The sequence below is a fragment of the Rhipicephalus microplus genome, chromosome 1 (assembly GCF_043290135.1).
Source record: "Rhipicephalus microplus isolate Deutch F79 chromosome 1, USDA_Rmic, whole genome shotgun sequence".
Classification (NCBI taxonomy): Eukaryota; Metazoa; Arthropoda; class Arachnida; order Ixodida; family Ixodidae; genus Rhipicephalus; species Rhipicephalus microplus.
In genome coordinates, this window is record NC_134700.1 from 189,790,085 (window position 1) to 189,816,984 (window position 26,900).

The window sequence follows — 26,900 nt, forward strand, 5'->3', positions numbered from 1 at the left end:
TCCCTTCCTCTTCTACACACCGCGCGCGCTTCACTCCTCCACCATCTGTGCACCCTTCCTCCTCTACACACCGCGTGCGCTTCTCCTCTTCACGAACATTCGCTAGCTGTATAATGTAGCGCGCATGCGCCGTCACTCTTCGAGAACATCGGCAGCTGACGCGCGCGCATGCGCCGTCGCGCTTCGAGAACATCGGCAGCTGACGCGCGCGCATGCGCCATTGCGCTTCTCCCCCTTCTCGAACATTCTGCAGCTGACAGTGCATGCGCCGTCGCGCTGTATATATACTCAAGGTCGGTGCTCGCTCGCTCAGTTGCCGCTCGTTGGTTGGTTTGTACGGCGCGTTGACGTCCGAGGTCGCAATGATCGACGTCCCTTCGACCAGCGCCGGCCGAAGTGTTGGCGGAACCGCATTGGATAGTCGAATACATGGCGTCGCGACACTCGCTGAAACACGCAACGCACGACGACTGCAAACACCACCAGCCGACCACCATTCGCGGAACCTGCATCGACCACGTCTTTGCAAATTTCGACCTACGACCACTGCAACCCGATCCACTCACTCTTCACTTTACCGACCAAAAAGCCATCGTGCTCAAAGTTCGTCGCAATAAATAAACACCGCCCTTTCGCATACGTGTCGTACGTGTTCACTCATTTAACACCCCTCCTACAACCACGTTAACCAATTTAGCCAGCGACCCAAGTAAGTCGCAATTTAACACCCCATTTCACAACCACGTTAACCAATTTAGCCATCGACCCAAGTCAGTCGCACTTTAACACCCCGTTAACCAATTATATGCTCCGCATCCTCCTCAGTGTTCCCCCGAGGGAAGCTGCGGGCAATTTTTTTTATGTGTGCCTTTATACTAGAGAATGCACACACAAGTATTTCTTAGGACCGTAGTGTTTATCACGCTGCGCTGACAGTGCAACGCGGTGCTCAAAAGGGTAAGTACTTCCAACGTTTTGCTAAGACGACACGGTGGTGGCACCTACCCGTCGCTTTTTCTTTTAGGATGCTTTATTGAGGTAGCTTATACGAAGTGAACCACTGCATGCAGTGCATTTGCAGCATCCATCAGTCAACGTCAGTTGTAAACAAGATGGAGGAGGAGGAGGAGGATGGGGGGGGAATGAACTAGCGGAAGGACAGGAAAGTTCTCAAACAGGCTGGCTACCCTGTGCTGGGGAAAGGGGTAAGTGGAATAAAGGCTGATATAAGACAGATGTTACAAAGAGAAAGAAGACAAAATATAGCAAGATAAAAAGCAAAACTGAAGAAAATACATGCCTACAACAACAGCGACAACAATGTATGCCTAAAATTGAAATCGTGTTTTGTTTGTATGGAACAAAGTATTCACGCTTTCTAAACCTGCGTCTGAATCCGTGAGAATTTTTTTTCAGTATAAAATTTCATACGTCGCCATTCTCGCTTTCGCCGTAGAACGTAATAAGCCGACCATGTGGTTGGCTTACGTTCGTTCTGCGATTCACGGTCATTCGCCACTTTATTTGGAGGCCATGATGATGTACGTGCGGAAGATCGACTGGTCAGTTTCAGGGCCATGCACTTTCCGAACCAACGTCGTGACGTCATCGAAGAGCAGCGCCCTCTCGTCGTCAGTAACAAGGTGGTTGATTGGAAGAAGACTCATCTGTGCTCCTGCGAAAGGAAACGTTCAACTATAATTACTTCTGAACTTTCGTTCTAAAATAAAGCTTTGGTCGCATTCCAGTGATTGCGTAGAGTAACACTGCGCATAACGAAGCCGGGAACTGTTTCCTTTTGGTTGAAAGGTAAGGCGCATAGTGCTCGCTCTAAAGATTACTGCAGCTGTGAGCCGTGCGCATCGCTGCTTCTCTTGAATGTTATCGCCAGTACTAGGCGTCGACTTCGCTAGTGATCAATGAACCGCCACGGTGGTCTAGTCATAGAGTTTGCTAAAATTAACTAGAGGGGACTCTGTCGCTGCGATCGTTAAGCGACCATGGCAATGATGGGTAGTACGGTTATTTGCCTAGTCTTCGTACTTGCGGGCGGCGAGTCGTACTTGCGGCTTCGTTTATTGCTGTGTTTCGGTTTCGTTTTGAAAGAAAGATTCAACCCTTTTGAACTTCGTGACCCGATTTGGAAAGGTAAGTCTAAAATAATTAGGTGGTAAAGTGCAACCGCTGAACATTTGCTGATTTTTGTTTCGTGAGAAAGCAGCTCCAAGCCACACGAACACACACGGAGCCAAAAGCAGGCCAGAAGTACGAAGATTAGACAAATGTGTGTATTACCCAACCGTCTCACGCTCGCTGAAGCGCCTTGCGTTGCAGCTCCCATAGACACTAGCGCCAGAGTTCCCTCTAGTGTATATTAGTAAACTCTATGGGTCTAGTGGCTAAGGCACGCGGCTGCTCAGCAGCAGGTCACGGGATGGAATTCCGGTCGCGGCGGCCGCACTTTTTATGGAGGCGAAAATGCTTGAGGCCCTCCACTATATGGCGTCTCTCATAATCATAGCTTGGTTAGGGGACGTGACACCGCAACAATTATTATTTTTAATGCCTGTGATCAGTGCTCGCGCACTGTAGCTAAAATGCGGGAGGCTGTAGATGGCGGGAGTCCTCAGCAGACGCAGAAGTCGGGAGCTTGGGAGAAGTTAACACACTGTGCCTTGTATGACAAAGATCTAGCTTCTGAAGATGTTGGGTGTGGACCTTGTGGCGCATTTAGATGAGCTAGGTTGGCTAGCTATACTTTGCGAATCCAAATCAGACCCACTAACGAGTCATAGTAGTAAGATTCTCCGCGCATACGGAAAGTCTGTATGTCACAAATGTCTGCTGTTCCCACTCGGATGCCCCTTCGACCAAGGAAAGGCACCGTGGGCTCGGAAGGAAAGCTTCCCACAACTTCCTTTGGGGGAGTGGTTTTCAAAGCAAAAGACACGTATTTTAGTGCAATGCATATCTGACGGAGACTCGTACGCAGCGAAAGAATTCGGAGACCTTGGCAGTTCACGTTGCACCAACGAAAAGTGCTGTCATTGGTGTCGTGAGGCTCGTGTACAGTACAGGCCACTGTTAAAGGGAGCACTACCATTAGCAGCGTTCATATTGCCGGCCCCCTAACTGCAAGTGGACAAGGAAACAATGTTGATACATGGCACTAGTGTGACAAAAGAAGTCATAACTGTCATTCACTTCTAGCCTTATGGAAAACTAAGTCATTATGCTTCTGCGAGAGATTGAAATCTAAAAATGCCATGTACTCAAGTGTTCCCTTTAACAGTGGTCCCGTCTGTACAATCTAGAAAAAGTTAAAAGAACAACATCACACCGCGACTGTCATCGGATATTCATGTGACTGCTTTTGTAAGGTAGAAGCCGTAAAGAGAGTTTCACAAGAGTCCTGTAACTGCGGCCGAAGTGCTCTCTTTGCTGCTTCTACTTTCCAAAGGTGGTCTAATGAATTCCTGAATAGAGTCACAGTGCCATGACTCTTTCTTAGAGTGTAGGGACTTTTGGTGGCCGTTTGCTGATTCGCGAAACAAAATAGTATGGCGTAGTGGGCCGTTAACAACTGTATGTAGATGCAGTATACCTTCTAGCGTAGTTTCAAACGGCCAATGTTTCAAGCACAATCGTTTTTTTTCTGTGGCGGCAGGGTTAAAGCATGGTCCGAGAACAGAGGCTAGACTATCAATCAAAAATCGATGAGCATGGTCCCGATTACGCAATCGTGTTTTACTTTGAAGGAAATGTTCCAGCGTCAACCAACTCTTTTTTTTTTTCAGTATAATGCAAGTCCGTGCCAGCTCAACAATTCAGTCAGTCAACCCAAATATCACTACGCGTGCAGCCACGCTCGGAATCCACCGGCCATAAAGAAAGTATACATGCGGAAAGTCTACGGAAAGAAAGTCTACATGAGGAATTTCAGGCATCGCAGGTCAACGCGTGAAGTGTAAGCGCGCGTGTTTGTCGCAGCGCCGTTGCTTGGTCAGCGGGGTCTCACCTTAGTGTGCGAGACTGTCCACGGTGTTTGTTTTTTTTAGTGCTGTATCATCTTTCGCACAGTAATTCCACGGTGATACGGTAAGCGGTTCGTGCTTACATAGGGTAAATGTTTAAAGCGAAATGCTGCCTAGTTATCTGGGTTGTACTGGTTTTATTTAAATTAAAAGTGGTGACAACTGAGGAGCGTAACCAAGCTATTTGGAAAGCCACCAGCAGGGCATGCAGAGAGTTAAGACGTTCTGGAAGATGTCTTTCGACCGCTTCTTTACTACGTTATCAGCTTCAGATATAAGATAAACATGCATACGGTTAGAACAGCTGCTCGACAATTTTGCTAGCGAATTAATATTGCGGTAGGTACGGTCGTATACGGTAGCATATGATACCGTTCGGCATATTGTATTCATGCTCAAGTACTAAATATACTAAAGCAAGCACAGTGGTATCGTCTTTCTACTTCACTCGAGTTATTATGTACTGAATACGGCCCATGGCAAAGAGTTTATTGTTCAACATTTACAATGGTGTGAGCAATGGTATATTCTTAAAACGCAGCACGCCTCGTAAATTCAAGACATCAGTTGGAGCAAATGGACGGTCACATATCTCGTGCTATTCCACGAAATAACTTCTACAAACATGCATGCGAGTGCGAATTGGCTGACTTCAAGCTAGTTTGAAATGCTTCATACTCTTAGTGCAATGTTTCGTATATGCTTGAAACATGAGACTTAAAACTTCCTAAATGCTGTATGAACATTTCGCTATCTTCTTTTAATAAGAGATCAAGAAATTATTTTTAACATAATCAATAGTTATTTAATGCAGTAGAGTAGAAAATAATACTGCCTGCTTTTATCAAGCTCTTTCATTCATATTATCGCGTTGCGTCCATTATTAAGTATGCTTGTATATATACGAGTATGTGTGTGTGCAAGTTCACGTGTTGGCTTGCATTGTATTGCTGAACGAAGATGCCCCCTCGACGTGTAAAGATTTTCTCGTCACTAAGCCCAAACTAGTGCCTAGTACAATAATTAAGAAAGCTTTCAACTCCCAATTTTCAGTCAGCATTTGTAGAGAGATATAATATAAAATGTTTCATGAACTTAGGCTGCTATGAACATTCGCACGCATTTTACCTGTTCATACATATATCATGCAAGAATGTCCACGTAAAAGAACCACTTTATGGAGGTTTACATCACCTAGCTTACCGACAATGGCCTGTTCAGACCACCCATCAAACGTCACCAGCCTTGGCAGCACGAAAATATTGGGGAACAGGCCGGCTTCACGGAGTAGTGTGGACATGTACCGCATCTGTTCGATCTTGTCCACCATGTAGTGACTCTTCACTATAAACTGCAGCAGCATCTGTACCAAGGACAGACGAGCAGCACATTCGAAACAAACCCACCCGAAAGGATAGGCTTATATGCTAGTCATTACGAAATCATAGACTTACGGGCTAGTCGTTATGTACGGATAGTCTGATTGGTGTAACTATGAAAAGATACATGCATGGGTTGGTTGTTATGAGAGGATATATTGATGAGCCAGTAATTATGAAATGATAAACAAATGGGCTAGTGGATATGAAAGGATACATCGATTGGCTTGTCATCATGAAAATATAGAATAACTAGTCGTTATGAGAGGATAGACTGATGGGCCAGTTCCTTAGAAAGGATACAACGGTAGGCTTATGGTTATGAAAGTATAGACTTATGCATTAGTCTGGAAGGATAGACTGATGGGCTAGTCGCTATGAAATGATTCACCGATAAGCTTGTCGCTATGAAAGTATACACTGGTGGGCTAGTCTTTATAGAAAGATACACTTGTTAGCTGATCAATATGAAAGGATTGGCCGATGGGCGCGACTTTATTTCGAAATCGGTTTGAGGTCATTTTGGAAAATAGAACTACAGTACACAGACACCGATGTAAACAGAAGCACACAGTAAGGGCGCTGCACCTTCTATGAAATAGAGAGGCTGGTATACTGGGTTACTCCACAAGTATAGCTTACATTGAGCATTTGATATATCACTTGAGTACGCCATGTGTTGTCACAGCTTGCAATTACGCAGAAATAAAAATTCACTCGTTCTATGCTTGAAAATTAAGGAACAGCTTATCGTGTGAGCGTAATTACAAAGTCCTGACAATGTGTGCGCGTGTGTTTGAATGATGGAATTTAAGTGAGCGCATGTTCCGTTTGTCCACTTCGGCCAGCCTGACAAGTTCTCGTGGTTTTACGGTGTGGTGCTGTTTCGTGAGAAGTGCCTGTCCTTCAGTAATTAGAGTTTATGTGATAAAGTGCCCGACCCAGAGGGCTTGTACTTCATCCTATGGTGACAGAGTCACTTTAAAAGGGAATGATAACGTTTATCTGGCAACTCAACTGAAAATTTTGTGGGTGCATACGCAACTCATTTCTCTCGCTCGCTCTCTGTCTGTGCCAGAAAGCCCCTACCCAAACTAATTATAGTGAACCATCGTTACCTCGGAATATTTTGCCCAGCGATCCATCTTGGCCAGAAGGCTCCACACTGCGCCGGGTTGGTGCGAAGCAGGAAATACGAGTACACACTGCGCCCCCGGTGCCATCAGTGCAGCTATATTCTTCAGTGCACGACCCTGGTCCTTCAGCCACTGAAGGCAGTAGAAAGAATAAACCCTGTCGAAGCGTCCGCGATGACTGATGAATTCTGTCACGTCTTCGCCTATGTCGAGCACCTCATACTCGATCTTCTCGTGGGCCGAGTGTCGGCTAGCATACTTGATCATGTCGACGCTGCAGTCGATGCCGACTAGCCTGGCGCACGGCAGGCAACGTGGCAGCAGGAAGTCCCGCGTGAAGTCGCCAGTTCCACAGCCGACGTCCAGGACTTGCATCGTGCTCAGCGGCTCCGCGAGGAACGCCGGCTGGCAAAACTCCAGCACAGTGTTGTTGTGCTTCCTCTGAAGACTGTTGTTCTGCGCGTACAGCTTGGTGGAGATGCGAAGCTCTTCCTTTGCGTTCGAAGCAATGCACCATCGCCCATTCCGAGGGAGCTCGGAAATCTCAACCGCCGACGAAAGCCGGCCCTCCGCAGGATACATTGCTGCAAATAAGCGTAACAGCACATGAAATTTTAATGACAGCCCAAAAGAAAGGGAGGCTAGTACGAATTCATTCTTCCGCGCCACTTTCTGTAATCGTTACAAGGCGTTATTTTTTGCCCTTTGTCAAAATGAAAGGTTTACACGCGCTTGGAATTACACGTACTTGACCATTGATCTACATTATCAAGCTTATTCGGCTTCAAGACACGAAAAACCCAAAAGCATTAATGTTTATTTTCATGGCCGAACGTGACCCTGTTCAGACGAGCATAAACGCAGTTATATCTTCTAACCTTGGTTCCTATCCTGTCTCTCTCACTCTCTCTCAGTGCGCTCGCACTTTTGTAAGTGTGTGGAGGGGGGGACAGAATTTTCTGTCCAGACACCAGGTGAACCAGTGTTCAAATAAATAGATGAAGAATAAATTTAATGGCTAGTTTTTCTTAGACACAATAATAATGCTAGCTATCAGACATGAAAGCCAAGGAAAGTATAGCGATTGTTATTAGTAATGATTGTAATGTAAATGTGAAGCAATAAAAGTAAACGAAAAGATACCTTGCCGCTGGCAGATACTGAAGCTGCGGCTTTCGAATAATGCGTCTGATGCCCTATAACAACTGCGTTACGGTGGCTCAGCTACGGCAGCTCAGAACCCAGGCAAGGACGTTTGATGAGTCAGGTACCAGCTCGAAGTATAATTACGTGCTACGTGACGCCAAGAGGCAAAAAAAAGGTGTTCCACTCTGCTATAATGGCTACTGGTGGCGCTGACTTGCCCTTACACGTTTATAAGCACATAAATACCAAATAAAGTGAGCGCAGGGATAACCGCCGCCGTAGCTAAATTGGCAGCGCATCGGATTCGTTATTCGAAGGTTCCAGGTTCCGGTCCCAGGTTCGGCCCCTGTCGGTGGCTAGTAATCTTTCAGTCCACTTTTCTTTGTTGACATTTCACACTGTAGACATTTGAAGAAAACACGAAAAAGTAATAAATAATCTAAACACCTATATTTGCAGCAAGGTGGCAAGTTGGGCTAGTTAGATAACGTCCATGATTGAAAATTTTTTGTTGAAGCGCACAGAAGACAGACGGACAGAAGAGGCTGACAAGGACAGCAAGCGCTGTCCTTGTCAGCCTCTTCTGTCTGTCTGTTCTCAGTGCGCTTCAACAAAAAATTTTCAATCATATACCTACATTTGCCGTCCCGAGGTACAGATGAAGAAAAATTTTCTCAACGTATTTTTGAAAGTTTTCCTGTTTAGGTGAACTACGTCAACGCGTTTGTTGAGGACACACGGTATCTTATTCTGTTACCACAGATTTTCTTGACCTAACCATTGAATTCAACGTAGGATGAAACACCCCTCATCGCAAGACAATATCAACGCTGACATGTTTCGACAACCTCTATTCTACGATGCAGTCAGTCATATTAAGGTTTGAGTTATTTGTTTCCCTTTGTTATAAACCTAATGTCTTCTCTGAGGTTTCTGGATTCTTTCAGAGCATCTTTTCCTTCTCTGAGTTCCTTGCTTAGTTGTCGTGAGCCTTCTATTGCTCACGCATTTTTCGACATGGTTAACCAACACGAACGTTTCGTTAGCAAAATACAAGTGTGCGGAAAAACACGTCCGACAGCAGCGCTAAAATTGCAAGAACTTGACCGCTATTCAATACAAAAGGCAATTTCTCACCTGTAAGAGGCGTAGTATTTAGTTTGCGGTGCCCAAGTTCACTGCTGTCGAGTTGTGGGCGACGGCTTTCTTGAAGCCTCTTTTTGTATAGAACTGGTGAACTGTTGCCCACTGGTGATGTTCTGTCTCCGTCGTCGACAGAAGAAACGCGCCCCGCTGCGAATATTCCAAGTTGTCAAGCTGTGTCAGCGATGCATCGGCAGCAGGCGTATCTGAAAATCAGCGTAGTTTTAGCAGGTCATGCCAAGGTGCACTACTCCCAGAATGTATATTAATCTCGGTTAATCTCGATTAACAGCGCAAAAAACATAGATGAAGTGGACACAGCACAAAACTGACTTTCAGCTGATTTATTTATTTTTGTTATTGATAGGCCTGCCGTGGTGGTCTAGTGGCTAAGGTACTCGGCTGCTGATCCGCAGGTCGCGGAATTGAATCCCGAATGCGGCTGCATTTTCAATGGAGGTGAAAATGTTGTAGGCCCGTGAGCTTGGAAATCCAGGTGGTCGAAATTTCTGGATCCCATCAATACGGTGCCTCTCATAATCATATTGCCACTTGGCCGCAAGTTACGGCTAGCGCAAGCCATGGCTGCCCGCGAGAATGGAAGACGATGTTCTGGGGCAGCGCGTGCTCTGGCTAGTTGTTTATTATTGAAGCAGCCATCTTGCCAGTTTTCGGTGCGTCTCCCCGCCGGCTCAGTTCTTCCTACTTGAAGACCTTTTGTAGCACGTGACAACTGGTGCAGCTGCTGGGTAAACCCCAGCCGATGTTCCAAACGCCTCCAGGGAGCCCTGTACCTGCAGTGACAACACCTGTCCACCGCTTAAGCCGAAGACTCCGAGGACTACCTCCTGAGCGTGGACCTCTTCCCAAAATGACGTCTGTTACACCCCCGAACGCTACGGAAGGCGCTGCAGCCTCCAACGCACAGGAAAGCACTGCAGTCACGCATCATACGCTGTGGAAGCCACGTGTGCCGAAGGTGTTCCACGATTCGGTCTTGGAGGATGTCGAAGACTGGCTGGCCCAGCTCGAACGGCTTTCAGATTACAATGGTTGGACCGACTTCGACAAAATGAGGAGCATGCATATCAGCTTGGATAAGCAGGAAACTAGCAGCGCACATAAAGAAAGTTGTAATGCCTTGGTACGAAGCACAAATTTGTACTGCCGGTGGGCACGTAGTCCCCCTAATCGGCATGTGCACTATCAGAGTGAACATTCGGGGATGTATGTTTCTCGCCAGCTGCCTCGTACTTAGTGACTGTTCCCGAGACCTAATACTCGGAGTCGATTTTTTGCGGGAGCATGGCGCTATCATCGAAATTCTAGAGCGTACCGTGACGTTTACGACAGCTGGATCCTCCGACAAACCTGACGACGCAATATGGTGGTTTTAGGCATTAAGCCCCCCGTATAAATCAATCAATTGGGTTTTTATTGAAAACGGGAAGATATATACCACGTGAACATAACAACTTGTGGCTGACCCGGATTTGCCATTCGTCGAAAAATATACACTGCGCGTCCAAGCATTCTCATGTACGCAAGAACTCGCCGCTGCAGTCGCATAGTGAAAATCGCGGAGCGTTTGCTGTCCATGTGAAACAAAACCGCCATTACCGGTGGTTGCGAACTGCGCAAATAGAGTGAACCGAACCATTTTTTTAAAGACGATAGTCTTTCTTGGGGACCTTCGACGCAAAAATTTTAGTCTGTCTGTCTGTCTCTACGTTTGTCTGACTGTCCGTCCTTAACGGTACCCTAAACGGCACCAAAGTGGTCAAACTATACTTCAAACGGCCGACCCCATCCGCAGCGCCCTCCAATATTGCTCAAGATTCAGCGTTCATACTTGTGCGATTGTCAATTAAAAAGCAATAATTGCGCATATCTGAGGCACCATAAGAACCCGTCAATATTCTGCATCTGTGTCTCTTACTAGAAAAGGCATAAGTAACTATAAGGAACGTAGCGTTTATCACGTTGCGCTGACTAGGCAACGCTTGCACGAAAAGGCAAGTGTTTCCAACGCTTTGCTAAGACTACATGGTGGTGGCACCTATCCGCCGCCTTGCGTTCTACACCTTATCACCTCTGAGACGGGCGCGCAAGGTGCGCGCGCTTCGTTTTCCAAGATAACTGCCAGATAGCATTCATGTCTCACGTTTGACGTGACAAGATGCGCTCGTTCGCCTCCGCTGCACACTCGAGGCACTGTAACGCAGCGCCTCCAGTATACCATTTACCAATTTTCTTGCGCAGAATATGAAATAAACGTTTTGTTCACTCTCTCCAGACGCAAGACTATCGTCCTTCGACGACATTTGCAGTGTAACATGCAGATACGGGGTCATTTTTTTTTTTTTGTCGCTGCAATCGTGGTATGTGAAACAGCCTTTTGGGCAGCTTCATGCATTCATGTGGCAATGGAAGGCGTCACCATTAGGAAGCATTGAACTCGCTTTATTTGTTCACAATTGGCTCAAGCCACTTCAACGAGTGTGTCCCGTGTGCGCCAACGTGTGCACAAGCACCCCTAACTACCCTTCCGTACTAACGCGGGGATGGTGCTGCCACCTGCAGTCCCCTCTCGCGGCAAAAAGTAAAGCGTAGGGCGAAATACACATACGGCTGCCTCGTATGGTACCCACGTTATTGTCTCGTAGCATGGCCTTCGTCGCGAAGATATCGACATCTCTGCTCAGACTTGACTGCCGATGTTACGCCCGACCATGAGCTACCCTATACACACCAATGCACTGCTCTGCGTGCCTGCTAAGCGCACACTATACGCCCACTGACTGTTGAAATTACACGAAGATGTCGAATCACCTCGTCAAGCTCGGTGGAAAGCGAAAAATCCGGCATAGGCTGCTTTTGACTGACTTATTCGCATGAAGTTGGTTTCCCCAATTGATGAGATTTATTAGATTTCTTTTGTCGTTTTATGCCATTTTTCCATCAGCGTCGCCTTAAAGTATATTAAGCACTATACGAAACTTAATAAAAATATTTTGTGATAATGCGCCCATAACATATACATGGTGCCCTGTGTCAATGCCACTGATGGAAATCGGAAACGTTGGCTGTTGAACAGCTGTCAATGTACATACATCCAAGGTTTCCGTTCGGTTTTGCAGGATCAATCTTACTCTAAACGCTCATTTTTCTACTTACGTTTGAATTGAATGAGTCTTTCTTTGTCATCGAATATCATGTTTTTTTTTATATTGCCCAATAACTAGTTAACCCCAGATGGAGCTGATTGTTCTCTTCACTCGAGTATACTCAGCTTCGACTTCTTTTACTTAGTTCCTAAGATCTTCGAAGTTTTTGTCGAATATACCCAAGTGACGTATGTAGCAGTAAGCCTTAAACCCTCCGTATAGCACATTTGTAGAAACCGATTGTCTGCAGAAAAATGCCGCCATGTATACCACCCTTGCTGGGTCATATCTTTATGTGATATCTCAAGAACAACCGACAATGCGGAACGCGACGTCTGCTGCAGCAAAGAAGACATCGACCATCTGTTATGCCATTGCCCTCGATTTTCCTCTGAAAGACAGAAGCTTTCGGACGCATTGCGACAATTGGACGATCGGCCACTCTCTGTGCAGATGCTACTGGAACATCGTCATCACCTTTCGTCGGCTCAAAAAGCAGCCAAAGCTGTCTTGTGCTTTTTGAGGACTACAGGCTACGTGACCACCTTTAACTTTTGTGTAGTGCCACCGCTGCATACCCGCCAGCCGATTGACTGACAATCCTGTTTTTTTTTCTCTCTCTTTTTCTTTTCTCTTTCCTCTCTCTCTCATCATTATGCACCCCTTCCCATTCCCCCAGCGTAAGGTAGCAAACCGGGCATGTGCCTGGTTAACCTCCCTGCCTTCCCTCTTGTTGTTTATCCCCCCCCCCCCTCAAGAACAAAATGTTGGGCTAATTGGCTATCCATGTACACTTAAAGAAAACTCACTAAAACTGACGACCACAAAAGGAAGAGCAGACACAAGACATGTGCCTGTCTTGTGACTGCTATTTGCTTTGTGCTCGTCAGTTTTAGTACGTTTTCTTTCGGAGTACATCGATTCCTATAGTATATTGTTTTCCATAAGCAATGGGTTCTTTTAGTTTTCTTATGAAAACATGTTTCTGTAATATGATCGCGCGACCTGCTGTCACAATGCAACGCGAGGGCTAAGGGCACTTCAAGCTGTCTCATTGCAGCGTTTACCATGGTCACTGCTTGATCGTCCTCTATGAAAAAAAAAGTGAGATGAACTGAAATGAAAAATGTTTTTCTGTTGCTCCCACTCAAGCCAGATCATCTGCCTTAGATTAATATCGAACTTGTCATCCGGGTGGCAGGCTCGTGTCAAAATTAAGTACTGTATACTTTTGATGGCGCTCATTTTATCGATGTGTGCGCTCTTTCTGTTAAGCTCCAAGTGAAGTTTTGTTTCGCTAACACGTTGGATGTCGCATGCCAGGGCGATGAACTTTCCGGTGCGCGTAACGCCCCTCAAAAGCAAACCCGCTCACCGGCGGTCGCACGTGACCCCCTCCTTCCCCGAGTATGGGTTTTGCTGCATTGGCTCATGATCAAACTTGTCAGCTGCAGCGCCAAGGAACACACGGGCAGAGACTGGGGTGCAATATACCTGTCATTACTACTATGTGTTTCTGTCCGGGTGATTTTATTGTAAAGATGTCAGGGATTGTGCGCGCTAAAACCATGGTATGATTACAATTCACGCCATAGTAGAGGACTCTAGAAATTTTGGCAACTTGGTGTTCTTTAACGTGCAACGCCATCACACATTACACAAGTCTCTAGCGTTCCAGCTTCATCGAAATTAGAATGCCGCGGCCGGGATCAAACTCGCGACTTTTGAGTCGGCAGACGAGCACCGGTACCACTATACCACCCTAGTGGAGGTGTTCTTTTTTCTGCCTATTATTATTAAGCACTGAATGAAGCGCGAAAGTTTACCCATACCTTCTTGACGTCACAAGCGTTATTAGAAACTCAACATATTGCTGCAGCATTTCTACCCAGCTGCATAGGCCGCAGAGCTGCTTCCTTTTTTTTTATTCTACACTTCATAGCACAACACTCATAAGTATCTTAGGGATTAGCAGAGAATCGAAAACGAATTGCTGTTAAAAATTTAGTAGAGGTATAGAGCCTCGCTGCACAAGCTGCGGGCACTCGCGTTACTCACAAACGGAAGAGTCGCGCTTCGTAAACAGGCAGATGCTGCAGGTCGGTGTATGTATCAAAGGAAAGTCAAAGTGACATTCGGGTGCATGCTGTTTCACAATGGCCAGTGTCGCCTCAACAGCTCCTGATAGACAGCTCCTGCTAGGTCTGATTAATACGAATTCGCATTGGCGGCAGTCATCATTTACAAATGTAGATTTGTCAAAATTTTGACCGCATTTTCTTGTTAGCGTTTTCCACAACACGATCAATTGCGCTGCATTCTGTTATTGAGTCACTACTTCTTTTTTTTTCGTGCCATGTGAAACACGAATTTGATTTTGCAGGCCGTCCAAAGTTCAATCCAATTAAAACATTGCAATGAAATAGCAAAACTTCCCCTTCTGCACAGATGCGCTAAGAGGGACACTCCACGAGTTCAACAGCACTTGTCCTTGGTGAACTGAAAGCAACATGTGATGGACGTTTACAGCATTTCACGCGCACACATCTCTTTATATTTTCATTCTGACGTCCGATAAAGCACCTGACCACATGCTCATCCCCACAGTGCTGGAAACAAGGTCTACATCGATAAAACTACCGATCCAGACTTTGTAAGTACGATTGACCCGTGTTTTCAACAAAACTGAGCTGGAAATATGATCTAGGTCGGTAAAACCATCTCGCTCATCAAATTCTGGCTAGTGGAAACACCACTAGGCGCCACACGCGCATGCATACTGCAAGAAGACTCTCTGTAGCTTCTACAGCATGGCACTCTATATACAAAACGGAGCGCGTATCTCTAGCTAACTTCTCTGCCTTTTAATAAATTCTCACTTTCTCTATCTTTAACTGTACCCGCATCTGCAATCAATATTTTACCATGCTATCAGTCTTTTAACATGTCATCCTAGCGTGGTATTCACAATATGTTATGTCCAGGCGTATGCTAAAACCTTCAGCTACCCCAGCGGTTACATCATAATCATGGGTGTTCGCAGCAGTGATCGAGATGTGTCACTAGGCGGCAACGTGGATGCAACGACGTCAAAGAATAATGATGTTGTACAAGCTTTCATGTATCGCTGCACAACAGGTACTTTTGTGAAGATGCGTTTCACTTTCGTAGCATACCGATTCCTATGAGGGAGAGATCAGCTATGCTTTTTAACTGACCTCCAAATCACGAGAAGGAAGGGTGATAGACAGACGGAAACAAATAAGAAAAAAAAGAAATAAGAAAAATAAGGCCTGAAGGCTAACTGGAAGAAAGTATGCGGTATGTGACAGACAGACAGACAGAGAGACAGACCAACAGATAGATAGATAGATAGATAGATAGATAGATAGATAGATAGATAGATAGATAGATAGATAGATAGATAGATAGATAGATAGATAGATAGATAGATAGATAGATAGATAGATAGATAGATAGATAGATAGATAGATAGATAGATAGATAGATAGATAGATAGATAGATAGATAGATAGATAGATAGATAGATAGATAGATAGATAGATAGATAGATAGATAGATAGATAGATAGATAGATAGATAGATAGATAGATAGATAGATAGATAGATAGATAGATAGATAGATAGATAGATAGATAGATAGATAGATAGATAGATAGATAGATAGATAGATAGATAGATAGATAGATAGATAGATAGATAGATAGATAGATAGATAGATAGATAGATAGATAGATAGATAGATAGATAGATAGATAGATAGATAGATAGCAACACACCTTGACACCGTTTATGCATCTGAGAAGTGCTTGCAGGACCTGCCATGGGTCGTCGCGCACGATCGAATGCCGGCCGGGGCGACTGCACGAAGACGGAGGTAAGATCGCCAAGGCACGCGCCGTGAGCCTAGATTTAGGTGCAACCTGTGTGGTTGCACCGATCTCATAATCACATCGGGATCTCTCATAATCACATCGGGTTTGTGGATGTAAAATCCCAATAATTACTATATATTATCGGGTTTCGAATTGAAATGTGTACATGCAAGGTCTCCACAGTGTGCAGAGCATGGCTCAAGAAAATTCAATCTACGACTTACCAGCAGTAAACAGGACAATTGAGTTAAGTGTTACGCCATCTACCTTATATCGTTTCACTGGATCAGTATTTGATGACGAAGCTTAATGATGCCACACCATAATGATGACACGCAAGGCTTGTGATGCCGTATGACACTCACGCTGCAGCGGCTGCGAAACTACGAAACTCATATATAAAATACGAAGTTTTGTAAGCGCCCAGCTGAATCAATTCGAGGAACGAGGCGCCCCTGTGTCACGAGACGTGGCAATATATTTATCCACAACTGTTGACTATGTTTTTTTTTTTGCAATCCTTTCCGGCACCACTCTCCTTTCTTCATAAAAAAAATGTGTTCATTCATTCGAGCCAGTGCTGTCGGTAGCATGTTCCCAGTCCCGACGGAACCACTAATGGGTTACTTTTTGAGGGGGTAACTTAGTAACATACTCGTTACCGTTTCGAAACTGCAACGGCAGTGTACTTACGTCAACATTTTTTTCGGTGACGTGAAGTGTCATGTTACTCGTTACTTTTTCTTGCAATCATCCTGGAAGTCTTGTATATGTAAGTGGTTCTTGAAGGAAAGGAAAAATGAGCTAATTTCTGTCTGTCTAACTTGCGACACGGCCAAGCTTCTTGTAGGAATGGTCGAAAGGGATAAAATGAATAGCAGAAAGAGAAAAATATGCAGAAGACAGTTTACTTGCCACACACTGGCGAAGAAAAGGGAGAGAAGAGAGAGGAAAGAGGGGGGCGTGGTCGAAGAAGTCCGAGGACGGGGCACCGGTCGGCGAGAGCAACACGGCACCAGGAGATCGCGGACGGCGGGCCGTTAGGCAAGAGCTACGCTGGTGTCTGAGATCACGACCGTTCATTATGGAATTCAGCAAGCGAGTCCCCGGAGCCTTAAATCCTTTGTCTCATATGCGCCGTATGTCTCGAATGTCGCGTATGCGTAGGTGGTACTGAAGTTGTTTTGTCGCAACGGCAAACAGCCGCTGGCCTGCCAGGTGTTTACAATAGAAGTAGCATGCAATGCGGCAGTCGAGAATCCATTAATAGGCATAAGTGCGCACATATTTATGAAGAAGTGACATGAAGATCGGACAGCTGTGAAAGGTCACCATCAAGCTCTACTCATTCTTAAAACGTTGTCTAGGCACTACCTGAATGTCGTTTATCAACTTAGATTTCAAAAGAAAATCTGCTTCTTCATTTCTGCAACTGTGGGCATACGTTTTCTTGATGCTTAATTTCTTATAAAACGAGGCTGAGCATAAGCACCTTCTCATGAACACTCACAATTTTCGCAATTATATGAGTAAAAGGGAAAAAAAAGCGTATACGTGTGCCAATATTTTCCCTAGAACTTAGATGTATAAAAATTTCTTTATGGCTCAGCCAAGCTAAAGTGGTGTGGTCTTCGCTTCATCTCTAACAAGAAATTTTGAGATTTTTGCGCGCGGAAGTACTTCGTACTAATATTACTACTTAGTGAATTTCTGTCTGAACTGGTAGGCGTTCGGACAGCACCTTTGCGGGCAAAACAAGGCCGGGCCCGAGCTTAGCGACGCACATTGCTGCCGTCTTCGACGGCTCCGCAGGAAGACACCTTAAAACTGGACGATGAAAAAACAACAAAGAAATAATGCAGTACTAGGTACGCCAAAAAAAGCATGACCTTCGGTAGGTTTGAGTGATTCTCGAAAGGAGGGAATAAAGCACCTAATTTATGTCTGCCCCTTGGGCACCGCGGCGCACTACCTTCTAGGGTAAGGGGGATAAAAAGAGCAGTGGCAAAATACGGATAAAGTAATAGTACAAGGCAATCGACAGAAAAAAAATTGGCCACGTATCTGCATGTTTCACTGCAAACTTCGTCGAAAGACGATAGTCTATTGCGTGAAGAGAGTGAACAAAACGTTTATTTGCTGTTCTGTGCGAAAAAAATGGGTGAACCTTATTATCCTGGAAGCGCTGCGTTACAGAGTTTCGATCCATACAGCGACGGCGAACGAGTGCATCGAAGCACGTTAGACACGAGCGCTATCTGGCAGTTATCTTCGAAAACGAAGAAATGCGAGTGCACCCACCGAAAAAGATGCGCGCCTGTCTTGGAGGCGATAAGGTGTAGAACGCAAAGCGACGGGCAGGTGTTAGCGCCACGTCTTCTTAGCAAACCGTTGGAAACACTTGCCTTTTTGAGCATCGTATTGCACTGTCAGCGCATCGTGACAAACGCTACGGTCCTTAGAATTACAGTATACAGACAAACATACAAAATATGGACGTGTTGTTATGGTGCCTCAGATATGTGCAATAATTAGTTTTAATTGACAATCGAACAAGTATGAACGCTGAAACTTGAGCAATATTGGTGGGTGCTGCGGATGGGGTTTGTCGTTTAGAGCATCGCTTGGTTCCACTTGGGGTATCATTATGGTGGAAAAAGAGACAAATGTACAGAGAGACAAAAAGCCAGATCAAAATTTTTGCGTCTAAGTACCCCAAGAAAGACTATCGTCTTTAAAAAGGAAATAGGAAAGACGGGAGCCGGTCGAAGAAGTTCGCGAACGGAGCACCACACTGCGAGAGCTGCACGACGTCAGGAGATCGTGGAGGGCGAATATGTCGGCGAGAGCTGCGCTAACGTCGGAGATTACGGGCGGCACAGTCGTTCAGCTTGAAATCCTCTGAGCAAAAACTCCCCAGTAGGTGAGTCAGTAGCAGGGCCGGTGTCTAGCTAGCAAACTTCTCGTAGTCAAACGACCTCGCGGGCTTCCCTGACCACTTCATTTATCCCTCTCACTTGTTGCCTGCGGTCACTCACACTCTTCAAGACTGAACAGGTGGGTTCGTGGAACAAGTAAGGAGTGCACTTGCCTTGCCTGCTTCGGCCAGGAATGTCCAAATGTCCCCCTGAAGTGGAGGACAGGGCAGCCGAGTGCGACCTTACACTACGCTATAGTGCGGAATACTGCCTGAGAAAGAGCACCGGTCGACGATGAATTTTTAGCACCTACATGTTGTTGATTGTCGCCGTTTCTGAGAGCGTTGATCTCTTATTTTCACGTAGGCCGTCACTTCGAGAACATCTGTACATCAGGTTGTCTCATGCAGACTCGGGGACAGCTAATTGGCTCCATCACCTATAGGTCACTTACACAAAAGTACGCCAGTAATAATGTAACAGTCCTACGCTTATTTTCTTTACATGTCATTCAATTATTTTTGCTATTAACACGAAAACGCAAGTTTAAGGACACTGCACTTTCAACATTAATTTCAAGCTAGCTTGCCAGAAATAAAAGAAATACGAATATAATATCTGTACTTTAGGTAAGTGCAAGATTTGTGGCATGGGACATGAAATTACTGCCATCCCGCTTCTCTTTACAAAATAGTTTCGTCTCTGTGGGCAAAAAACAAAACGCCAGACAGCTATACCACGAAAAAACGCTCGTGCTAGCGTGCTATGCACGCTGATTGAGATTTCGCCTCGAAAACTGAGGAAGATCATTCGGAGAGGTGTACAGAGGATCCGACGAACGCGTTCGCTCTTTACTCATGCTGATTCACATCACCTCAACTACATTTTGACCTCTAGGTGATGACATGCCTTTTTTTTTTGCAATTGGGTATACAGAGTAGAGCTCAGTATTCGTTTTTATAAAAGAAGGCAGATCCCACGTACAGTGGGAATTGATGATAAGCGAAGCATGAATGAGGAAGGGTAATAGTCACTCTAAATCAGCACAACGTTCAGAGGCGGAAGTAAATTATGCCGTACATGACTTCCATACCATGATTATCATGTTTGGACGTTTCATTTCCCTTCGTCATCTAATAACGGCACGTGATACTAACTTTGGTATATATTGTCGTGGCTCAACGTAAGCAGTTCACCAAGACGTTGAATCCGAGAACCGACGGCGTGTGTTTTCATGCAGGAGCCAAGAGCAGGAGAGCTAAACAAAAGCACGTCGTCTTCTCCAGTGTCCCTTTTCACGAGGCTGTTGGCGCGCACATCGTCTTCGTTCTTTGTTTCGGGCACGGCGGGAGGCAAATGCCGCGCCTTACTCACCACCACGAGAGGACATAAAACACCCACAATTTCGCAGAACGGACGCTTGGCGCACTGTCGATCGGCGCCCTCTCTGCTTCAACTGTTGTGGTGCCGGCCATATAGCTCGCTATTGTTGGCACCGCGACACATCGCTTCGCCCATCTCGGCCAGGATACGATGGTTGCCGTGCCAACGCCGACTACATTGTTCGCCATGACGACCCTGGTTTTCGAGGACCTTCAACAACGTGGTCTCCCTAGCACGAGTCTCTTCCTAATCGCCAGCCAAATTCCGCCCACAGGTCATGCTCTCCATCCCCTGCTAAGACATCGTCACCGAATCGACATACTTTTGCTGAACTTCGGGAAACAAGGTCGCCCAGCCCTTATCGGGGAAACTAAAGGCGGCGACCTCTCGGAATAAGGTCGCAGCCCGACAACAAGACGACAAAAAGTCCCCAGTACTGCCGCTTCAGAACGACTCGACGCCGACGAATATTAACAACGACGAAATGGTGAGCGCCGACCTCAATTTATTATTGATGGAGAGCAAGTAACGGCCTTAGTCGATACGGGTGCTGATTTTTTCCATAATAAGTCACAAGCTGGCTCATCACCTTAGAAAAGTAAAAATGCCATGGACAGGACCACATATAAGAACAGCGGGTGGTCAATTTCTGCTTCCTACTGAAAGATGCACAGCAAGAATCAACATAGGAGATTCTTCTTTTGTCGCGACTTTCATCGTTTTCTCAGAGTGCTGCAAAGATTTATATAGGAATGAACTTTCTCAGGGAGCGTGGCCCAATAATCAACATTCCGGACCACGTGGTTTCATTTTACGAGAGTGCTCGTCTGACTGATCCTACATCACCAGAGCACAAATCATTTAATCTCTGAGACCACAATGTAGTCGAGCCGCCTCGATCATGTATCCTCGTTTCAGTAGCATGTGACGTACCGTTCAACGGTGAAGGAGTCGCCGACCAACTAACATCGCTGCTTTTCACTCACGGGATTTCCGTAGCACGAGGAATAGTCAATGTCACCGACGACCGAACGAACTTACTGTTGACCAATGTCACTTCAGAGCGACGGCACCTTCCAAAAGGCACAACTTGGGTACATTTCGATGAGATCGCAGATGTTTGTGACTGCTTTTCAGCACTCGAAGCAACACCTGCACAAGACCCACATGACCTAGCACCTAACCTTGACGTCAGGCCTACTTTAACTCAGCAACAGCGCGAACGCCTACTTGTGCTGCTGGCCGAGTACCACGACTGTTTTGCGTCGACCTCGAAAGTTGGCCGGACGTCCTTGACTAAGCACCGAATCATCACAGAGGACACGGCTAGACCAATCCATCAAAATCCGTACCATGTGGCTTCAGAAGAACGAGAAGCGATAAAACAGCAGGTATCAAAATTGCTTGAAGACGACGTCATTCAAGCGTCTAAAAGCCCTTGGGCATCACCTGTTGTTATAGTGAAGAAGTATGGCAGCCTGCGTTTCTGTGTGGTCTATTGAAAGCTAAATCAGGTTACAAAAAAAGGCGTGTACCCGCTTCCCCGCATAGATGATTCGATCGACAGGCTTCGAAACGCACGTTGCTTCTCTTCCATGGACTTAAAGAGCGGATATTGGCAAATTGAAGTAGACCCCAGGGATCGTGAAAAAACCGCTTTCGTGACGCCAGACGGACTGTACGAATTTAAGGTTTTACCATTTGGCTTGTGCTCCGCGCCTGCTACTTTCCAGCGTCTCATGGATACCGTTCTCTCTGGGCTTAAATAGAGAACCTGCCTAGTATACCTTGATGACGTCATTGTGTTTTCTACAACGTTTGACGAACACCTTGAATGACTGCAAATGGTCTTGTAGGCCATACGGGCTGCAGGCCTGACGCTCAAGCCGGAGAAATGTCACTTCTGCTTTGAGGAACTGCAGTTTCTTGGCCATGTCATCAGTTACGCAGGAGCTCGTCCAGATGCCGAGAAAGTTGCCGCCGTCGCACAGTTTCCAACACCATCAGATAAAAAGGCAGGGAGGCGTTTTCTGGGTCTCTGTGCATATTATCCGCGGTTTATTTCAGATTTTGCGCGCATTGCGTCACCTTTACCTTGTCTCACGAGGGATTACGTTGCATTTGTTTCAGGCGACGAACAGGAAGCTGCTTTCAATGGCTTGCGGCAACGTCTACATACGACCCCTTTGCTTGCCCATTTTGATGAGACAGCCCCTACAGTGCTCCATACTGACGCCAGCAATGTTGGCCTCGGAGCTGTACTTGTGCAGCGCCAGGACGACGAGGAAAGAGTGGTCGCTTACGCAAGCAGATCTCTCACGCACAGAAGCAAATTACTTGACCACTGAAAAGGAATGCCTCGCCCTGGTGTGGGCAGTTATGAAATTTCGCCCATACTTGTACGGCCGCCCAATCATGGTTATCAGTGCCGACCATTCTTTGTGTTGGTTAACAAGTCTGAAAGATCCTTCCGGGCGATTGGCACGCGGGAGCGTTAGACTACAGGAGTTCGATATGTGGTGTATAGGTCGGGAAAACGACACTCGGACGCCGACTGTCTATCTCGATCACCAATAGAGTCGGCTGCTTGTTTTGATGACGAGGCAGCGTTCCTCGGAATCCTAGACACGTCAACCATCGCAAATCACCAGCATGACAATCCTGAGCTACTTGGCTTGATTAATTATTTAGAAGGACGAAGCCAGAATGCGCCCAAAGCCTTTGCAAGAGGACTATCGTCCTTCTGTCTGCGAAACAATGTCCTTTACAAAATGAACTTCTCGTCTGACGGGTCCACCTACCTGCTTGTCGTCCCTACCACTCTTCGTTCTGAGGTATTACAAGCGTGCCACAACGAAGTAACATCTGGACATTTAGGCTACACGCGAACACTGAGCAGAGTTCGAGGTAAGTATTACTGGCCTAGACTCACCACTCCCGTGAAGCACCATGTTCGTACCTGCCTCGATTACCAGCGGCACAAGTTACCTCCAACGAAACGAGCCGGTTTGCTACACTCTGTCCAGATCCCGACAACGCCATTTGACTAGATCGGAATGAACCTTTTGGGCCCACTTCCCACCTCTAGTGTTGGTAACCGCTGGGTTTTAGTGGCGACCGACTACCTTACTCGCTACGCCGAGACAAAATCCATCCAGAGAGGCACAGCAGAGGAGGTGGCCCGGTTCTTCATAGAGAACATTGTGGTGAGACACGGCGCGCCATCGATCGTTATAACAGATCGCGGAACCGCATTCACAGCCGTGCTTTTAGATCGTGTGTTGTGCTCAGCGGCACTATTCATCGCAAGTCGACAGCTTGCCATCCACAAACCAACGGGTTGACCGAGCGACTCAACAAAACTCTGGAAGACATGCTTTCAATGCATGTAGACATCGAACACAAAAACTGGGACGAGATTCTCTCTTACATAACGTTCGCATAAAATACTGCGAAACAAGAAACCACACGGATAACCCTATTCAGCCTTGTTCACGGACGAGAAGTAAGAACGATGTTGGACGCAATGCTGCCACACGAATGCGATGACAACGGAACGAGTGCTGACGCGTTTACTCAACGCGCAGAGGAAGCGAGGCAGCTCGCACGTCTGCGAATATACCAACAGCAACAGTACGACGCAGGTCGCTATAACCTACGTCATACACCTGTAACGTACGAAACCTAAGACAGGGTGTGGGTGTGGACACCTGTATGAAGACGGGGACTATCCGAAAAGTTGCTCAGAATGTACTTCGGACCTTATCGAGTGCTGCGACGACTAAGTGGTGTTACCTATGAAGTCGTCCCGGATCGCCCAAACTGTACAAGGCGTCGCCAGCACCGACCCGAATTTCTGCACGTAGTGCGCATTAAGCCATACGTCAGCGAGTTACTCTTCGAGGCACCGTCGCTTCTACAAAGTGACTTCATGCGCGAATCACTGGCTCAGCTATCGCATCAGGGCGATGCTCTTTTAAGGGGAGACAAATGCCGCGCCCGAATCAAAGAACGAAGACAATGTGAGCGCCAACAGTCTCGTGAAAAGGGACACTGAAGAAGACGACGTGCTTTTGTTTTCCTCTCCTGCTCTTGGCTCCTGCATAAAAACACACGCCGTCGGTTCTCGGACTCAACGTCTCGGTGAACTGTTTACGTTGAACCGCGACAATATGGAGCTAGCGAAACGGCCGTGAGCGTGCTATGAGCGTAGCATGTAGTCATATTTTACACAAAATTCATATCACGATTATCTAGTTTGGACGTGTCATTTACCTTCGTCGTCCATTCACGTCACGTAGTACCAAATTTGGTATATGCGAAGCTAGCGAAAGGGCCGCGAGCGCCACGCCTTATCCCATTAAAGATTTCCAATTCCGCATTGTACTCTGTGGGGTCTCGAAATGGCGAGAGCACCACGCTCTTGGAGGGAACGGACACAGTGGACGCGGTCGGACCGAACCAACGTTTCCTCTAGAAAGATTCCTGCCGCGTGAGGAGAAAAACAGCTGCCACAACCTTTCCCTCCTTCATTTTAAAATGTTCTCAGTCGCGAGCGTCACCTGTCGCGGACGATGCAACAACGCAACACTTTGCATAGCCTCCGAAACAGTGATTCACAGTTGCAGGTCTTGAACAACTCTCAACAGACGCGCCCCTATGGGCTGCAGATGAAAAACGCTTAGCTGGTACCGCTCGCCGCCGTGATGATAGTGTCGGTCGCGAGCGCCACCGCGTGGAGCTTGTTTAAAACTGAAGGCAGGCCAACTCCGCTGGGAGCGCGAGCCATTCCTCAGGCATCTTTCTAGAGGAGGCGTTGACCGAAACAAATAACTTACTCGTTTATTTGCCCCTATTTAGAACGACGATATCGCCAGCCGAATTATTATACATATTGTGGCCAACACGATAAGCAACCTTACACAATAATACACAACGCTTAACAACATGACAAAGAAGGTGGTGTCGCTAACGCCTGACTCGCCACAATGGCCCCCGGCAGACGGCCCGCGGCACCGTGCACAGGGGTGTCCTACTGCGAGAGACAACCCTTCGCGCCAAACGCCACTAGACAAAGAGACTCGCTTAGCACTCTCGTGCCGCCACCAAGGCTTGCCGCCAGGGGTCTCCGCCGGCGCTACCGATCTATCGATGGTGATGGTGGTGGTGATAAACGCTCGCGAGCACAACGTCACCTACCGCTCGGTAGTTGTGAACCCGAAATACGGCCTATGCACGAAACACGTGCGTCACGAGGCGAAAACATCTTTAAAGGGGGTATTAGCACCCCCACAATTCGTGTGATGTTAGCAGGCGAATGATAAGTATAATAGCCGCCAACAACCTGCTATAGGATCTCACTGCAGAGCAATGCTCTATGCCTCCAGCTTATTGCATTCCAAAGGGTATAATAAGGTTCAATGGTAGCATGATGGGACCTGCGGCTATGATAGTATATTCAAAATGAATTTTACTGGCTGCCCCTCAACAAGCCTGCAATGCCAAGGAAAACCTTGTCTTCATCGCAGCTCAAAATCTAGCACGACTGCTGAAACAGGGCATTATTTATTATCTTGAAAGACTTATAAAACAAAACTGACTGCCTAAGACGGTCGCCGTAGACAATGAGATAATTTCAAGTGAAATATTTACGATAAATTTATTACATTACACCCAGCAAACCACTTTTGTCTCCCTTTCAAACACCTTTATTCCTATTAATTTCATCCTTATTCTTTCATAATTGTTTGTATGACTTACCATTAGCCATAATGATTTCAACCTTAACATACTAGCGCTAACAGTACTACCACATCCTTTATATAAACGAGCATTTTTCCCCTAAAGTTGACTGAACGACGTCTGATTCCATCCAAGTATTAGCGACGTTTATCATTCCATTGGAACGCTACCTAATATTCTTCACGTCGATGCGAGGTGACTAAAAAATTGCCGCTGTACAGTTAACCGTATAAATATTTACTTTCAGAAATATGGTTTCTCATTCAATAACCTCTGCACAATTTCCAATGTACGAGCGAAAAAATTCATTCCTTTCTCTTCTGATGTGACCGTTTTGATCCTCTACGCAAAACGAAGGTTTATTACAATGCCGACTGGCAGGCCGGGCATTGTTTACACCAAACATTTTGTCTTTTGGAACCGGTCAGTTTGGTGCCAGTGATGTTGTTATTTGCATTGCTCTAAAGAAAAAAAAGGCCATTCAAGAGTTCAGGAGGTCAAGCTGCTAGAGATTACAAACATCACGGAGCGATGTTTTTCTAAATTTTTGTTCGTTCATGTTTGGGTGGCAGTTCACTCTAATGTGTTCATTTGTATCAGGTTTTATCACATTACTTATCCTATACAGAGCTTATTAGCATTTGATTTTTTGCTGCCGCATTTACTCTGCAAACTAAGGTGTGTCTTATTTCCCTCGTGGGTATGAGGCAGTTATCATATGGGTGAGAACAACAACGGCAGCAATCAACGCTTTTGTACCTTGCTGTTGATCTTGTAAATAAACATCCCTACAATTTGGTAGAGTTGCAGGCAGTTTTCGAACCGAATTACAAACCCGCACCTTACCTTTGACGTTAGCCCTGCCGGATGAACCCACCAATCAAGACACTCGGGCGATGAGGAGCCACGCGAACTGCGCGGCGTCTTGGTTCTCCACTGGTCACCTTTTGTTTTCC

The 26,900-nt window shown here is 46.2% G+C and overlaps 1 protein-coding gene across 1 annotated transcript; it reads right to left on the minus strand.

Annotated features, from left to right (window-relative positions):
- Positions 1–1,507: 1,507 nt before the first annotated feature.
- On the minus strand, positions 1,508–26,900 carry LOC119184737 (juvenile hormone acid O-methyltransferase-like). Its single transcript, XM_075888999.1, has 5 exons — positions 26,791–26,900; positions 8,833–9,044; positions 6,532–7,133; positions 5,238–5,397; positions 1,508–1,675 (listed from the first exon to the last, which is right to left on the minus strand). Exons 3-5 carry the CDS (start codon positions 7,129–7,131, stop codon positions 1,521–1,523), a joined length of 915 nt encoding a protein of 304 aa, XP_075745114.1. The 5' UTR covers positions 7,132–7,133; positions 8,833–9,044; positions 26,791–26,900; the 3' UTR covers positions 1,508–1,520.

Excerpts from the sequence above, each read along its gene's own strand:
- LOC119184737 (XM_075888999.1), bottom strand. The coding sequence starts at position 7,131 with ATGTATCCTGCGGAGGGCCGGCTTTCGTCGGCGGTTGAGATTTCCGAG. Across the intron at positions 5,398-6,531 it reads GCTGGGCAAAATATTCCGAG|ATGCTGCTGCAGTTTATAGT; the intron begins GTAACGATGGTT and ends TCCTTGGTACAG. Across the intron at positions 1,676-5,237 it reads GTCTGAACAGGCCATTGTCG|GAGCACAGATGAGTCTTCTT; the intron begins GTAAGCTAGGTG and ends TTCCTTTCGCAG.